Source organism: Oreochromis aureus, linkage group 23 (genome assembly GCF_013358895.1).
Source record: "Oreochromis aureus strain Israel breed Guangdong linkage group 23, ZZ_aureus, whole genome shotgun sequence".
Classification (NCBI taxonomy): domain Eukaryota; kingdom Metazoa; phylum Chordata; class Actinopteri; order Cichliformes; family Cichlidae; genus Oreochromis; species Oreochromis aureus.
Window position 1 is genome coordinate 40,289,064 of NC_052963.1, and position 17,976 is coordinate 40,307,039.

Below are 17,976 nucleotides of genomic sequence, written 5' to 3' on the forward strand. Positions count from 1 at the left end.
TTTCCTTCCTGGAGAGCAGACCCTCTTCACAAAAACAGCATATTTTGAACTTGTGTTACTCTAAGCTGCTTATGTCGCATGCAGCGGACAGGAAGCGGATACTGAGCGAGTCTCCACGGATACCATAGAAGGACTTGACATTATGGGTTTGTTTTTTCTTTCCATTAGGATTAGCAAGCTCACTGAGCTGAGTTTCAAAACAGACTTAATGACATGTCATCGTCACTGGACTAGGAGAATGACTTGTAAACATCCATTATAACTACACTATATAACATATATGACAATTCCTTACCGACACTACACAAGTGCAGACAAATTATCAGATTAATGATCACATAATTTATGATTATGTTTTATTTGCTTTGCAAACATTTCTTGGCTGATTGCAGGTACCAGTACATTGATGAAGACATCCCTTCACCCCACAGCACACCATAAACATTGTAGTATTTAAAAATATTTAAAAAATACTGAGGAATAGCAACAAAAATTGCAGATGAAACAAAAAAACCCAACATGCCCAGTTCACAAATGTGTTATAACGCAACATTATTAACATCTGCGTGTTCATTTGTGTGAGTAACAACAAGGAAATGAAAGAAAAATTCCTTTCTATATTTGCTTTCCCGACTCAAATTTGTCTTAAACGTGTCATGACACATTTAGGACAAACATTTTAGACTCTCTTTTTATGTTTCTCTAAAAACACTGTCAGAAATTCTTAGTAGCCAAAAAAGGAGAAGTGTTGCATAGTTTGATGCAACTCTGCAGATACTCCCAATACAGGAAATAAGTTTGCATTGCATCAAAAATTCAGTTATTTCTTGCACTACATCGTACAAACAGATTCCAGTACTTTCTCGGGTAAACACACGGATGACCAAATTAATCGTAAGCCTGTAAGGCAGACGAGCGCACCGCGGTGCTGCAGGGTGTAATCCTTTGTTCTTAAAAACACAAACAAATATTTATCTGGGGCAGAACGCGGATCAAACGAGCAGGAGTGAAATGTACCAAAGGGAACTGGTAATGTAAACAAGGAAATGACTCGTTACTGGTAATGCAGCACTGTGGGAAAGAGGGAGGAAAACACAAGCACATGTCAACGTTCCTCCTGAAAACAGACATCTTTACATGACTAATGCTTCACCACCTACTTAACTGGTAACCTCATTTCAGGTTTACCACATTTATGCAGCATTAAAATTAACAAAGAACAGGAGGGAAAAATGTACGATGCTTACTGGAAACTAATAATTTCGCTGATCTGTCTGCTGAATGTTACCACAAGCCCTTTTTAAAAACACATTTTGCTCTTATAAATTCTACATCACCACACACCACATCATGTTAATAAATTACTATTCAAGCCTGATTGATTTAAAGGTAAATATTTAAATAATTAACCAAGAATGATAGATTTTGTCCATTTACTAAATGCAGAAGCATTCATTAAATGCAACTTACTAGAAAGTAAATCAAAAGCCATCGCACAGTTTGATCACCATGATGGCGTCATGCATCACAAATTCCTTTCTTGGAATTAAAATCAAAAATCCACCAAACAGGTCGTCGTCAGGTTAGTTTTAAACTTATATCGCTTTAAACACCCCCTTTAAGGGGAGGAATTCTTTTAATTGCAACCCATTAAAAGACAAATCTATAAATTAAAATGATTAAAGTATTTCAGACCAATACTAAGCTGTACTGGCTTCATTAGATCCACTGAATTAAATTATTTTTTTAGTAGTACATGTAATGTTGGGAGGGTTTTTTTGTTTTGTTTTTTTAAATCTACAAGCTTGTCTCCCTGTGGACAGCCTACAGCATGCGTTAAAAAGCAATTAGACATCTCCCTGTAACCTAAATTAAGCATAGAGAAGAACAAAAACTGGACCATCATATGACCCGGAAATCTGAATACCAGGCACACGCTGTAGTTTGTAATCAACTTCAGCTATCTCCCAACTCTACCAACACAGCCAGTCCCAGGTGAGTCTGGTCAGTAACATCAAAATGCTGGCGGCTACCTTTAGGGTTTACCAGCACTAAAAATCCCAGATTAAGAAAGTTTCTCATCACATAAGACCAAATGCTTAATCGTAACTTAAAGAACAGCAGGAATTCTCTGACTGTTGTAATCATGAAAAAAAAAAAGAAAGACACATGACAATGTGAAAATAAAACGCCAAAAATGAATAACAAGCAACACCGATAACGCTTTAATACACTGCCCCAGCCACCACACCAATACTCGTGATGGAGTCTCTGTCCATCTATATAAATATAAATACCTACTCGTCACATATTGATAGTACAAGAACCTCTATGAGGACACTGTTAAACCCTACTTCAGTAGGAATAGGAAAGTCATTCGTTCTTAAGTGGTTTAAAAATGATTTTAGAATACAATAAGAGTAAAAAAAAAATATTAACAGTGCTGCTTGCATGCATAACTGTGCACGTTGGTAGAACTGTCTTCGTTGTACTGCGAAAACCTCGATGTCCACAGTGTTTTATTGCACAAGTCTCTGCTTTACGAATGTTATGCAGCCGCCTGGTCTCAGATGAGATGATGTAAAAGCTGTGAGTTAAAAGTTTCCACTCAGATGACATATCCAGATGTGACTATGAAATAAAAATTAAAGATCAAAGCTTTTTATCTTTACACTACAGACTAATATGTGATTATACAATGAGATCCTCAGTGGGCAGAGAAGAGAAGCCCCAAGTAGGTAAGTGCGTGCCCACATAACACGCGATTAAAAGGCGTATATAGCAGTTGCTTTTATCATCGCAATACACAATGAGTAGACGTGCTATACCTGACCATCGATGGGTTGTTAAACCAAGCAGGGCAATCATTCAATTTCACAGTCCTCTTTAACAAGTTTACTCGATCCATCTTGTTTTATGCTGTCAGTTTTAGCCAGTCATGTTGTCACATCTGTGATGATGAGACAGCTCGGCTCCATTTCTGCATGCTTCCACCACCTTCACCGTTCCTCAGTGCCTTTGCATAAACTTGGTCAACACCTGACACAAGGACAGGCAGATTCCTTTAAAATGTGCTAATTCCTGCACCCATGTGAGGATTATAAATTGCTATGTGAAAAAATATGAGCCCATGGTGCAAAGAAAAAAAAAAAGCGACACACACAAAAAAAATCCCCACAGGTGCTTCTTCAAAGTCAAAACTGTGGGCAGGATGCATCGGGAATCAGCCCTCGTACATAAAAGATGCCATTATCATTGACTATCTCCGTTTGGTCTCATACTATGCTCTCGCTGGCCGACTTTTTCATCAGTTTATTAGAGAGCAAGGAATGCTGGGAAGAGTTCGACTCCTTGGCTTCGGGAATGAGCAGACGTACTTTCTGGTTTGTTCTCCTCCACTCAGAGTACAGCTGACAGTGGTAGCGGAATGATACCTGAAGAAAACCAGAGGGCAGCATTATACATCAACTTTTCCGAGTGAAAATGTCTGCTTTACAGTAATAATGGATGGGAATTCTTTTTTTTTTTACCAAAGTCCAAAGGACGTAGATGGTGAAGAGGGCAATGGTGAGGGCAATGAGGCCCACAGCCTGCAGCCAGCTCCTCAGCTGAAGATGATCCTGAGCGCCCCTCAGGCAAAGCCAGCCAGAAATAGCTGCTAGAGGAGTGATAAACAGGAAGCACACCATGTCACAGAACAGTGTTCTCTTCTCATTACGGGGGCCGGGATCTCGCAGCCACTGTGGGGTAAGACGTAGAAGGGAGGAAAAACAGAGAGAAGTCAGACTGTGACAGAGACCAGGTAAAAAGAAAGAAGCTAATGAAGAGAAAAGACATTCTGCATTAACAAAGAAGCAAGCAAGCGAGCAGAGAGATGTAAAACAAGAAAAAGAAGGATAAAAAGCACCATCACACTTTCATACATACACACTCATTCACAACCAGCAGCCCAACCACGATGAATAAAAAGGATGAGAAGGATTGCTGCAGACAAGGCAAAGGGCATTGACCTTTGTTACCTCTGTGAGGGGCCTCGGTCGGCGCTCGATGCTGAACTCTGTGTGGCAAAGCTCACAATAACTGGTGTTGGAGGACGACAGCCACTTCTCTAAGCAGCTCTTGTGCACTGTACCCAAAGTGCCTGTGCAGTCACATGGAGACAAGAGACCTTCGCTGCTGCCTCCTTCATGGCAAATACGGCAAATGGGACCATCACTGAGATAAAAAATATACAGACATTTTTTTTTAAATGGCAGGCATTGTCTGCATAAAACACAGCAAAAAGTTTTGCCATTCTATCCCAAAGAGAATAATGATAATATTCACTGGGTGTGTAGTGAACAAGTGAAAAAAAAAAACAAGCAAAATGGAGGAGCGCGTAGTCTGAACTAGTGTTAATACGAGGCATAATCACAAAGTTGAGCAACTTCTTTCATTAAAAGAAAAAAAAAAAAACCTAAATTTTTTCCTATTTCTGGGGAAGCTTCCGTCACCGGCAGTGACACACAGCAGTGTTCAGTTCAAGAGGTTGCAACGTACTACTTTATTTTTCAAGGAAACAAGAACACAAGCACAAACTGCCTGAACTGAACATGCAAAGGAGTTGGCTTAGTGCTGCAGTTTATAACTGCAGAGACTCCAGTGCGCATTTAAGCTTTTTCTGCAGGTGAGAGAGCGTTTCGTGAGGACTGCTTTTCAATCGGGAGATCATGTTGCAGATTTGATACAGACAACACAATCCCATTCAAAGTTTACCCGTGGAACATCTTACAGCAATAACAGTAATATTCTTAAAGTACCTTTGTGCACTCATTGGTTTGAGCACGGAGGACAGCAACCGTCCATCTATGGCTGTGACCTGGGTGACGTAGAGCGCCTGGCACCCGTCACCACCCGCTTCCTCCACGCTCTTCCACAGGCCGGTGCTGCTGGCACAGTCACACAGAGAGCCGGGGAGGTGGCAGCACCCGCCGGTCGTCATTGTTACAGGGTCCATTCGCTGGCAGCACGGATGGACTGGAGGGTGTGAAGGGTTGGAGGTGAGGGGAGGGTGGGGTAGTGCCAGGCACAAACTGCTCCTGGTTTTCTCTAGTGGCTCTGCAGAGAAACAGACACACACAGACAATGCATTATAGTTTTTAAAAAGTGTCTGTGGTGGAGAGATAGCAAGTAATTTTACTCCAACTTAATATACTAGAGAAAACCAATTTTACTCTGCAATGCTCAAAGTAAATAAATGGATCAAGGAGACAAGTTTGAGTGATGTTTTAAGTACATTTTTGTGTGTGCTACAGTGTGCACTTGTCCATTAATACTTTAGCATCCAGATTAGGCTTGTCGGAGGGAAGTTCTGGGTTTGGAGAAGGAACTTATGGAAATCAGCTACAGTACAATGCCTGCACTATCATGACGAGTCATTTTATTTGCTATATTATGCTTACAGTCCATCTGCTCAGGCTTTGTTTTTACTTACCTTCATGTTCATGTTCATGACTAGCAAACAACATGGTATTACAGTTTTGCAATAACCCAACTCCACACTTCCCTCTTGATGTTTCTAGCACTGTCAGGGAAGTCGGTAACTGGGTTATTAACCAGATAACTGATCAAACAGACGCTGACCTATAGCATTTTGATATATAAAAATGTGACAGTAGACCAGAGTTTGTTCGTCATTTGGCTTACTGCAGTACTGTGACAGAGTTACTTAAATGTCTGTAGTCTGTTTCACAAATGATTAATTTCCTTCCACGTGGGAACGGCTAAAATTATCCAGAAAAGACGTTCTGTCTTTTAGAAGAAAGCTGTCCGTTTGGAGGTGGGCCAGTTTGCCCAAAAGCAGCTGCTAATCCATTATAAAACCAAGTGTGAGGTCAGTAATAGTGAGTGTGATGTGCAGCAGCCTAATAAACAGCTGTCTTAACTCAGATAACCCTTCGCTACAGATAGGACACATTTTTTCTTGCTGTCTCAAAAATGTATCCTATTCTGTACAAATTAATTAGAACACAATAAGCAAAATTTAAATAAATTGATTAAAAGCAATAAAATAAGAAACAATAATTTCAAAGTAGCATGTCTGATATATATGGAATTTTAATGGGGATTTGGGGGGAATATTCACTAAAAATACTTATCAACTTACTTTTAAAGAACTACTGGGCTACTAGTCTATTGTTTATGTGGGTTAACACTGGGCTAGTGCTGATAATAAAACCTCTTTAGCACTGTACATACCCTTGGTAAACTACAGCATTTATACCCAAAACCAGTATACGCTTCCATGTCCAACACTTGTTTTTCAAGAGGAGATTTGACATGGCAGCCAGAGCAGAAATGTTTGTGTCAGTTTATGAGATTTTGCTGTTCAATCTCCCAGTGATTAAAACAAGAATTTAGACAACATCTGGCAACAAATGCTGTTTCTAACCCTCGCAACTGAGAAAAGATGATTCAACTTAAGTCAAGCATCTCACTGTTTAAATAGAAGTTAGACAACAAAGCCCTTTTGTGATTATTTATAGCTCATTTTAGTTGAGTCACACTCTTATGCACTTTGATTTGTTAAATCCTGAATTAACAGAGCCAGATGATGAACAGCTTTGTGAACCCGAAGAGCTGTTATCCCATTCTGATTCATGTTTTCCCTATTGCTGCTTGGTGTTATTGTTTATGCATACGGAGATTGGGGGATCGTCAGGGGTGATTAAGAGGTACAATCCCTGACCTAGATAAACAAAGAGGTAACCCCCAAATTAAGGCAAGCGCTGACTCTATTAAGCTATTGTTTTCCGAGTCTTTTAAATATCAGCTGTGTGTATGGATTCGTCAGCTGGGGAACATCAATGCAGGGATTTTGTCAAGATGAAACAAAAATTACACGTTGAATGAATGATTAATGATGGGTTTCTTACAACGATAAGCCCCCATACATTAATATGCAGTTAGCTTTCGAACTGGGGCATTTTCCTTCACTGTGGCTCTGTTACAGGAACTAACCGCTGCAGACAGATGTGGGAATTTGAACCAGACTATTGTCTGGATCAGAGTTGAATTATGATACTGTACAACTGCGCGGCAGCTCAAATTAGCTGTGTGTATATCTGCTGTTCTTTACACACACGAATAACTACTATCCAACTTCGTCACAGTGAAAATGTCGTTATAAAGGAGCATTTTCTAATCGGTTTCACTTTCACGGCAGCTGTGTTGTTTGCTAGCTGTCAGCGAAGTGCTAGCCGTCCGCCTGGTGGAAAAAAAGCAACAAATAAAAGCTAACAGCTACTCACCCCGTGACTACTTCTTCTTCTCTTTCTTCTTGGTGATGTTTTAGTCCTGTTGTTCCAAAAAGCTCGCATTTCCTTCTCTATTCATGTTTAATAACTATGTATGAGTGAACAGCACAGGCGGCTAACGATGAAGGCTGCTCAGTGTAGGGCTACACCAGCTAGCAGTTCTCAACTGATAACAGTCAGGCCAGGCTTCCGCTTTCCCTGGGCTTTAAATACAGCCCAGAGGGTCATCATCATCATCAGCTGCCTGCGTCTGCGGTGAAGAAACAGGGCGGCTCAGAGCACAAACAAATCCCGAAGACGGCTATAAATGTGGCTGCAAACAGCAGCGTGCCAAAGGGAGGGGCCCCAACAGGAAACATGACAGGCTCAAAGAGACCGGAACACTTCACAATTCAAAACCATTTACCCACACTGTTTACCACATCTGCATTTTAAAATCAGTTATTTCACTTTAAGTTTTGTTTCGCTTCAGTCAGTGACACAGTGGCTTTCCTCTGTTTAGTTTATAACAGTTTAAACGGCCTCATTTATGTTTGAACTTTAGCTGTGAGCAGAATGTGAAGAAACATCCACTGTGACTTCTCTCTCTCTAAACATCTATGTACTGTGTTGAAGAGATCTGTACTAAAGTTGGGCCTGGCTGTACTTTAGTGTAATAAACTAAAGTACCACGAGATGGTGCAGTGAGTAAATGTAACCTTAAACATGCAAATAATTAAATCACATAATTTATGATACTGTGCAAAAATCTCTATTCGCCCTTCATTTCTTTATATTTGCTTCCATAAAGTCAAATTGAAAACTTTCTTTCTGCCCTTTCTGAAAGCTTTTATTTATTGATTGATTGATTTTTCCTTTTCTCTGCCTTGCACCCATTTTCAGAGGAGTGTTTTTTGCTAGGTGAACTGCTTACAACTGACCTATGTAACATTTATGCATAAAAAATGCTTTAAACTCAAGGGATGAACCAGTGTCATGTCTATACGTAACATGACAACTTAGCAAAGAAATAATTTTAAGTTTATGTTCAGACACTAAGAGCCTATTTTAAGGCTCTTAGTAACAACTAAGATTCTATTTTAATCTACAGAAAGTCCCAAAGATACCAATTTGACAGATATAAAATAGTATTTCTGTACCAAGAAGGTGATTCTCAAAGCACTATTAGCCAAAAATGAGCATATCTCAGTACTGTGCGTACTGAACCTTGGATATTTTGCGGAAACTGGACAAGTGGAGAACAAAAAAAAAAATAAAAATGTCACAAGCCAAAAAGAAAATGTTTGGTTCAAGAAATATACAACAATGAGTATTTACAGCCATCTGTAAAACACGGTGGAAGCTCTGATGGTTTGGGCCTGCATTTCAGCCTGTGGTGACAGGGATTTTGTCAAAGGTAATGGATTTATGCACTCAGAAAAACAGTGTCAGATTTAGATAGACTGTGGCCTGTAGAACTATTCCTGAAGACTACTTAAAGAAACTACAAGAAAGCTTGCCTCAGAGTTCACGCTGTGTTGAAGAACAAAGGTGGCCAATTAATGACTCTCAAGCTCATTGGAAGTTTTCTTTCTTTAGCCTAGTATTTTGTTTCATTTAAAATATATTTTTCCCACCTAAAATTACATTGGGTCATCCCATCAAATTGCATAGTGATTCAACACATATGGTGGTCTATAATAGCCACAACTATTAACATATGTTAGTTTAAAGACAAAGTCATTAACGCAAGTAGGAGTAGAACAAATTCATGATCATAGTATCTGTTTGAATCAATGACTGTATAATAGAGGTGCAATGGCCAAGTGAGTCACCTTATCTAAATACAACAGAGCAGCTTTTCAGCTACTGAAGAAAAACCTGAAACCTTCTTTTACACCCGAGACACCCTCAGATGCACCTGAAAACCTAGGTGCTTTTCAAAAAGTTGACCTATGTCCTTGAGGTCAAGGTCACTGAGATTCCAATTTTTTCGAGATTTTTATCAGATGTGCTCATAGGATGAATTTGAAAACCCTGTCATCCCACTCTTGAGTTATAATGCTCACAAACCTTGTCATCAAGGCCACCTGCCACCTGCTTTCTCACAGTAGTGTACTCTCAGAATTGGCACTTCTTGTTTTAAATGTGCTTTGGAGACAGGAAGGCCTGCCCTGAATGTGCACTGAGATGTTACATGTAGTAAACCATCCTAATTTTATCGCTTTAACCTTATTTATACATTTCTAATAATTTTGAATACAACCTAAAAAAGTAGGTTTGTATCCCAAATGCCTAAGAAACCCATCTGTCAATTATTAAAACAACCCAGCTGAGTAAGGCATCCCAAAATGACTGTCTGCTGTATGGTCATATGGACAGGGTTTATTTATGATTCAGTATTTTCTGGTGTAATGCAAAAGTAGGAAAAAAGATTATATCTGCTCACATTGCATTCACATTTAGGAAATGTATGAGATGCTTTCTCATGAACACCTAATGCATGACAGCACTTCAGCCAGATGGGTGGAAATATTTTTCTCCACTCAAGTATGAAAACAAAATTTGCATTTCTGATTTTCACTTCCATTTTTTCAAGTAAAACCCATTAATGTTGCTGAAGTGAAAGCAGTATGTGGGGAGTATTTATTTATTGGTTTTCCATGGATAATGTTCTGAGTTTACAAACTTTTATCAATTCCTATTCAACAGTTAGGATTAATGACAGCAATGGCTCATTCGGTACAGAAATGTTACAACTTCAACTTCATTTTTCCTTTTCTCTCAGCATTGTTTTCCTTACAGGTAGCAAAATGCTACCTGATGAAAATTTAATGCCATTTTGAAATATAAGGTTCCACTGAAATAACTGGACTCTAGTGCAAAAATCCCCAATTTGATTCTGAAATTAAAGTTTGACATCATGCACCACAACTTATAACAATGCATCTCCTGTGGACTGTTACGCATTTGTTGCAAATAGCCTGGACCTTTTAGCAATCACCTGCAATCGTAGCATCCTTGAACACGGTGAAATGAGCTTCCCCAAACTGATTCTGATTGTTTCCTTTGGTATGTTTGTGTACAAAACTAAAATTCCCACACACACAAACAAACAATAATGTGTCATGTGTTTCACGCTTGCCTATAATGAGTCAGTCATTCATAGCCAGTCTGGTCCCCAGCTCATGCTAATTTCATGCCAGAGTGGGCACACAGTGCAAAAGAGGAAAATTAAAATTAAAGAGGCAACCAGAAACTCTTGACAGACCACACATCAGCACTCCAAACGAACCTTCCTCTCATCTCCTCTTCTGCACCCACATTGCAAGACAGGCAGAATCAGGTCAACCCAACATGAAAATGAGACTCCACTGCAGCAGATCACGCTGAGAAAAGGAAGCGAGTAAAAACACCTCTCAGCACTCATAAACAGGCCTACTGATCCCTCACCACTCCTTCAGGTGGAGTGGGTCAATAGGATCATCATCTAGTGAATTAAAAAGAGATTGTAGTTAACAGCTTAACAATTGTCTTTCTTCTCAGTCTTCGTATTTTAGACAAGTTGTTTTGACACGGGACTCAGACAAACAAAGAAGAAAACAGCATAAAGGAATGTCAAATCTAAGAGTCTCTGTGTCAAACACTTCTTTGACTTCTGAACCCATGAGGGTAAAATGACAGCATCTGACAGTAGAAGGGAAAAGAGAAAACTCTGACACAAAGTCAACCAGAAAAAGAAAAAAGGAGGGTCACAGGCTTTGGCAGCAGGGGAGTTTGTTGCCCCTCTGCCCATCCATGGTTGGGGGGACACTTATGTCCACTACATTGTTGCCTGGAGAATCTTCGTGTGCAGATCTGTCTGATATTTGCTTCTGAGATACGATACGGTAGATTTCTAGGAAAGAAAACAATGGCATAAGAGAAGGTCTAAAAGTAGAGTACCTGGATGATTAATGAGTTGAGTTCACACTTTATTTTTATTTTTTACCTGTGAGAATGCTCTTGAATGCTTCTTCTACATTAGTGGAGTCCAAGGCTGAAGTTTCAATAAATGAAAGAGTGTTCTTTTCTAAGGTTAAAAAAAAAGAAAGAAAACTGATTTTTTGTTTACAGCAATTTAACTGAATGTTAAGGAGCTACTTTGACTGCTCCAAAGCAATACAAAGAACACTCAAAAATCCACCTGCAAATGCTCGGGCCTCATCAGTGGGCACGGCCCTGAGATGTCGAAGGTCGCTCTTGTTTCCAACCAGCATGATGACGATGTTGTTGTCAGCGTGGTCCCTCAGCTCCTTCAACCAGCGCTCCACATTCTCGTACGTCAGGTGCTTCGCAATATCGTAAACTAGGAGAGCCCCGACTGCGCCCCGATAATACCTGATCAAGATAAAGCCATAAAGCCATCATTATCTTCTAACATTTTAACATTAACATGGTTTAATATTAGTTTAAACCATAAACAGAAATTAAAACCCAAATTTATTTTCTTTTACACTTATTTTGATTATAATATTGACTAATAACAGTTTCATATAAAGACACTAAGGTTCACAATGATTTCTATCCCCACAGAAATAAGGAGGACACAAACAATACAAAGAAAACAGAGCAGGATCCAATGGAGCAATGGCTTGCTGCTTTTGCTGAAAAAAACAACAACAAAAAAACAAAAAATTGTGCCACCAATCTGTCACCACAAGACTCCAGCCATCTCCAGCAAGATTTCTTGTATGGCACTTTATACCTTGTACTACTTTTTATAGATATAAATGTAACGGGTGTATTAAAAAATAATTTATATTTTGCTTTGTCAATATCGTTTATGTACATATGTATGTATGTATATATATTTATTTTTTGCATTTATATTTTGGGAGCTTTTATTTTGTTTGTGTGACCTTTGACTTCTTACAAAGTCACTTCGCTATTCTCCTCAGTCGCCTAGAGGCCCTGCTGAGGAGAGGTGAGCGTATGCTAGTGTTCCCGGTTACAGAGCGATTAAACACAGTTAAAGTAAACAAAAGTGATTCAAAGATTGCTTGTTCCCTTTATGTATTTTGTCTCACAGTTTTGTTGGATGTTTTAGAGTTAAGGCACAGGAGCATACAGGTGGTTTCTCATGTGGTCCTCTATTCTTCTCTCTCCCTTAAAGGTGTGCATGCAGAAGCCCAGTCAAATTTGCTGTACTGAGTTGTTTATATTTTGAACAGGTATGTGAGCTCCCTCTTTCTACTTTTGTGTCATGTATATTGGTTATATCTTTTGTTGCTTTGTAATTCTTTTTGTAATTCACGTTCACTGTTTCAGCCTATTGTTAAATATATACATATATAACTAAAAAATATATAAAAATGCCACTGGTGAATGGGGTCTCCCTAAAGCATAATTTTGTTGACGAGGAAATTGTTACTAAATGGTCACGATGTAGTGCATTTTGAATACATCTATAAAAACATGTAACAAATTGAGTATTTTAGTAGCTCAATTTGTTGATGAAATTTGTTAGTATGTCACACCTCAGTCGCCTAGAGGCCCTGCTAAGGAGAGGTGTGCATGCAGAAGCCCAGTCAAATGAAGTTGCTTTACTGACTTGTTTTTATTTTGAACAGTTTTGGGAGAATAAACCCGCCCCAGCTGGCAAAGCGAGAGTTGACTCCTCTCATCATTCACACAACACAACGTAGAGAACACGGCAATCAGAGTTTCAGGCCAGACCGGCTACATAAACAGCTGTTACAAAATGGTTCCTCTTGGGTGATTAATTCCTCCTGATAACAAAAGGAATTTGGACAATTAATTTATGTAAAACTTGGATGTAAAATTAAAATTTAAATAGGATAATGGCTTTGTATGTCACAGATCCCCAGGTCTAGTGCCTTAAGGGTTCAAACACGCACTACTCAGCCACAATTATTAGTAAAGACACATCATATTATAATTGTCTAAGCGTGTGAACATTACCTTATAAATAACCATTACTAACATAACACCTTAAGTAAGTCATACGACAAAACAAACTCACGCTGAGGTGATGGCTCTGTAGCGCTCCTGCCCAGCTGTGTCCCAGATTTGAGCTTTTATCGTCTTGCCATCCACCTGAATGCTGCGGGTTGCGAACTCCACCCCTATGGTGCTCTTGCTCTCCAAGTTGAATTCATTTCTTGTGAACCGGGACAGCAGATTACTCTTCCCCACTCCAGAGTCTCCAATTAGTACAACTAGAATCAAAATACACACCATAACCATAAAAAAACAAAGCAAACAGGAGACCTGCTGTGTCAGCGGTCTACCATGGCTCACTTAAGGCTGCAGCATTCCCACCCGTTACGCTGCAAAGCCAGCCCAGAGAAACATTTTTTAATTTAAGTCAGTCAAACCTTTCCTTTAGGGGTCACCACAGCAGATTGCCTGCCTGCCTCCATCTCACCCTATCTCTAACCTCCTCCTCTGTCACACACACCCTCTGCAACCTCCTCTAAGGTTTTTCCTCTTTTTTTCCCTCCCTGGCAGCTCCATACTCAACATTCACTATCTCTTCTCTGCACGTCCAAATAATCTCAGACTTGCCTAGCTTTCTATCTAAATCCCTCTGATGTCCTCATTTCTAATCTTGTTCATTATGGTCCCACCTAATGAAACTTTTAGCATCTTCAGCTTTGCCTCCTCCTCCTCCAGCTCGACCTCCTGTTTATTCCTCATAGTCACAGTTTCCAAGCCATACATTGCAGTAGGTCTCACTACCATATTGTAAAGCTTTGTTTTCACTCTTGCTGCTGTCTTTCTGTCACAAATCACACCTAAAATTCGTGTCCATCCACTCTACCCTTTCTTGACCCCAGGTATTAAAACGTCTCTACCTTCACTACCTCAGCTATTTGCATGCTTACCTATTCACTTTTCTCCCTCTCATTCACAGACGTATTCTGACTTGCTTCTACTGACATTCATTACTCTTCTCTCCTAGTTCATACCATCACCTATCCAGTCTCTATTCCAGCTGCCTCGTATGCTCACTACAGATCACAGTATCATCTGCAAACATGACAGTTCACAGAGACTCCTCCCTGGCCTTATAAGATAACCTTTATTAGTCCCACATTATCTGTCAGTCTGTCCATCACTACTGCAAACAAGAAGAGGCTTAGGTGGATCAAACGGTCAGAACCCAGTGTCACCACTGGCTCACTGCCCTCATACATGTCCTGCACCAGCCTCACATACTTCCCTGCTACCTCTGACTTCCTGATACAGTACCACAGTTCCTCTCGATCGTTCGTTTTCTCTAATTCCACAAAGACACAGTGAAGCACTCTCTGACCTTCTCTACACTTTTCAAAGGAGGCATCACATCTGTAGTGCCCTTTCTCAGCATGAAGCCATACCGCTGCTAACTTATCATCAGCTTTCTTCTTATCCTAGTTTCCACAACTGCTTCCCCTTTTCTTAATGATGTCGCTCATCAGCTTTAATATTTTTAATACTTAAAAAAATCCAATTTTTTTTAACACTGACATTTTCAAAGTGACTTTACGCTACAATTTCACTTTGGTTCATGCACACCACCTTCACTAATATTAGACAGATTTTGTCAAATATTAACGTGACGACAAACAAATTTGATGATGTCAGAGAAAATAAAATGACATTAATTATTCCTGTTAGGCATATTCAAGGTCGTTATCACCAAGTTATCCAGCTAATTGATTTACGTATGATTTACAGATGAAATATAATCAGAATATGGATTCGTTTCAGTTAACTTCAAAGTAGGAACGTCGTTGTGATGTTAGCGGCTAGCTACTTAAACACACTTTAAGCAGCCTGACAGCTGCCGTGTCTAAACTCACTCACTGGGATGGGGTGTATCCTAAAGCTAGGGAATGCACATTTGTTCACAGAATTTCCAAACTCTACCTGCAGCAGCGTCAGTTTTTTCAGCAGGTATCGTTTTATCGTTTGCTACTTTGCTACCAGTGGAGCTAACTTTAGCATTACTGACTTCCTCAGTTGCTCCTGTTGTTACCGAGAGCCATATTAAAGACGACCGAGCTGCTGACATTTATCCCCCTTCAGAGATAAACTTACCTTTGAACAGGTAGTCGTATTCATCGTCTCGGGCTCCCATTTTAGAAGATGTATTTTTCAAACTTTAACACAAACAACAACAATAACAACAACAAGCTTCTCCACCAGCAGGTAACAACCAGCAGGCACCGCCTTCTAGGAAGAGGAAAGGCACGTGAGTTTAGCAACTTCGAGTTAGACCAATTGAAAAGTTAATCTTATTGACTGACAGACAAATCCACCAATCACATGAGTTCTTTGAAGATGTTGGCCAATCATCGTGTACCTTGAAAAACACGGCTACCATCGCAGCCTTTGTTCTCCTAATTTGGATGCTCGGAGCCTTCAGAGCTCGTCGACGTACTCCCCCCACACACACACACACACACACACACACACACACACACACACAAGAGAGGTATTTTTTTCTTGTTTTCAATGTTGGAAGTAAAAAGTATTGCACAATATATACCAAGACGGAAACACTATATTACACTGTACTAGAGAAAGCGAGATATATCATCTATTATTGTTATACTATGTTCATATTTTATCTTTATCTAGCTTTATCGTTTATTTTTTTTTCCTTTTTCATTTAAGTGATTATAGTTGTAGGTAACTATAATACCCTGGTCAGAAATGGTTTAATACTTTGAATATTGCTAAAACATATTTTACCGAGTAAGTGTTGAGAAAGTTTTTTTTCCACTTTAACTTGAGTAAAAGATCTAAGTTATAGACTGTATTATGACCTGATTACTTCTTCTATAGTAATTTTTACCTGAGAGGATGTGCCTAGGCCAACACAAGCAGCTGGTGATGCAATTATTCTTGTTCTTACAATTAGAGAAAAAGCTAGATTTGAGATTACACTCAGGTGTGCCTGTATGTCTGTGGTCATTGCCTGTGGCAGAGATAATGTTCTACTGATACATTATATTTAAAGGGCTGGGCTAAAGAGGTTAAAGGGATTATCTCGAATGAGATCATGTGGCTTTCCTAGCTTTCTGCTTTTGCATGTGCAAATTTACAGCCTCTCCTGCAGTCCTACAGCCATTTTCATGGTCTTAGGATAACAATCTCAATGATGTTAAAGCTTAGTCTGTCCATTGTGATCCAGAGCAAAATATCAGCTTCTTAGATTTACTTTAGTTATTTAAAACATATTTTGGTTGTTTCTTCTGATAAATCTTTGAAGTGGCACCACCAAGTGGCCATATTTATAGCACTCTACAAAAACAACAACCCCTGTCATGCTTACAGGATTAATAATGTGAGACTTCCGTTCAACTTTTAGAACTGAAGAGGCCATTCGGATGAGAGGTGAAATGCCTTCAAGTTGAAAAGAAATCTGACATAGACAATACTCTAGATGCTGGATGGGGCACATTTCAGGTTTCCCTATATGTTTTGTGGCCTCATGCAGGAGTTCTCAAACACATTGTCCACTGAGCAGAACCAAGCCACTAAAGGATTTGCATTGGCTGGGTGAATGACTTTTTACAATGTAAATATTGCAAAGGAAGCATTGTGCTGCTAGGAACTGTTTTATCTGAGCCAGAGGTCTGAGTCATTGTTCGGTTTACTGCCTTGTTACTGACAAAGACATTACCCATAGTCTTTTTACTACCACACAGAAATATGATGTTTGAGCCGAGGAGTTATGCTAGTGCATTTCTGTGAATCATCACTGTTTCCAGTCATAAAGCTGAGACATGTTTTTCTTAAGAGAGGCTGTTCATCATCAGTTTATAGAAATGGCCTGTTCACGGGATATTGTTTTCAGTGACAAGTTTGGCATGCTTTTTTAAATAGGTTAAGATAAAAGTTACGTGGAGATCAAACTGGGCAGCATGTGACCCATGAATTAAAATGTTTTTGACTCCTTAGGTCTGCAGTATTTAATTACTTACTAATGATTTGTGGAGTCAGAAATAGAGGTTTATGTGATAAGTTTCTCCAGTGGCCATGTTCAAAGTTTCGTTTCCATGTCGCATGATTATTTTGCCAGGAGTGTCAGAGAAGCTAATGCAGGGCATGGTGAGGTGCACGGTAGGAATGACAGATGGGTTCCAGGTGGGGGTGGGATTACTTCAGGGATCAGCTCTGAGCCCCTTCTTGTTTGTGGTGGCAATGGACAAATTGACAGCTAAGGTCAGGCAAGAGTTTCTGAGGACGATGATGTTCGTAGATGACTGTGAGAATAGAGAGGGAGTGGAAGAGAGTCAGGAAAGGCAGATGTTTGGCCTGAAGAGGAATGGAAGGCAGTAGATGCAAGACCGAATAAATGTAAATGAGGGAGATAGGTGTAACAGTGAAGATGCAAGGAGTAGCGGTAGTGTAGATCAGTTTAAATACCTGGGGTCGATCATCCAAAGCAGAGAATTGAAGAAGAGAGTGCAGGCAGGGTGGAGATGAGTGTCAGGATTTATTTGTGACAGAAGGATAGCTGCCAGAGTGAAAGAGAAGGTTTACAAGATGGTAGACAGAGATGGTGACACTGACAAAAGACAGGAGGCCGTGTCAGGGGTGGTAGAGATAAAAATGTTAGGAGGGGGACCAGGATGGACAAGATTAGAAGTTAGATCAGAGGGACAACTCAGGTTGAGGTGTTTGGAGACAAAGTTAGAGTGAC

At 39.7% G+C, this 17,976-nt stretch overlaps 2 protein-coding genes across 2 annotated transcripts; both read right to left on the bottom strand.

Annotated features, from left to right (window-relative positions):
* Nucleotides 1–339: 339 nt before the first annotated feature.
* On the bottom strand, nt 340–7,703 carry march2 (membrane-associated ring finger (C3HC4) 2). The gene is made up of 5 exons (XM_031749611.2): nt 7,290–7,703; nt 4,800–5,097; nt 4,020–4,215; nt 3,531–3,740; nt 340–3,434 (listed from the first exon to the last, which is right to left on the bottom strand). Exons 2-5 carry the CDS (start codon nt 4,994–4,996, stop codon nt 3,276–3,278), a joined length of 762 nt encoding a protein of 253 aa, XP_031605471.1. The 5' UTR covers nt 4,997–5,097; nt 7,290–7,703; the 3' UTR covers nt 340–3,275.
* A 2,032-nt stretch (nt 7,704–9,735) lies between these two features.
* On the bottom strand, nt 9,736–15,520 carry LOC116327905 (ras-related protein Rab-11B-like). Its single transcript, XM_031749596.2, has 5 exons — nt 15,363–15,520; nt 13,300–13,495; nt 11,461–11,654; nt 11,266–11,346; nt 9,736–11,172 (listed from the first exon to the last, which is right to left on the bottom strand). The coding sequence occupies exons 1-5, from the start codon at nt 15,400–15,402 to the stop codon at nt 11,027–11,029; spliced, it is 657 nt and encodes a 218-aa protein (XP_031605456.1). The 5' UTR covers nt 15,403–15,520; the 3' UTR covers nt 9,736–11,026.
* Between the last annotated feature and the right edge of the window lie 2,456 nt (nt 15,521–17,976).

Excerpts from the sequence above, each read along its gene's own strand:
- LOC116327905 (XM_031749596.2), bottom strand. The coding sequence starts at position 15,402 with ATGGGAGCCCGAGACGATGAATACGACTACCTGTTCAAAG. Across the intron at positions 11,347-11,460 it reads TGAGGCCCGAGCATTTGCAG|AAAAGAACACTCTTTCATTT; the intron begins GTGGATTTTTGA and ends TTTTAACCTTAG. Across the intron at positions 11,173-11,265 it reads ATTCAAGAGCATTCTCACAG|AAATCTACCGTATCGTATCT; the intron begins GTAAAAAATAAA and ends TTTCTTTCCTAG.
- march2 (XM_031749611.2), bottom strand. The coding sequence starts at position 4,996 with ATGGACCCTGTAACAATGACGACCGGCGGGTGCTGCCACCTCCCCGGC. Across the intron at positions 4,216-4,799 it reads AAACCAATGAGTGCACAAAG|TGATGGTCCCATTTGCCGTA; the intron begins GTACTTTAAGAA and ends TTTTTATCTCAG. Across the intron at positions 3,435-3,530 it reads TCTACGTCCTTTGGACTTTG|GTATCATTCCGCTACCACTG; the intron begins GTAAAAAAAAAA and ends GGTTTTCTTCAG.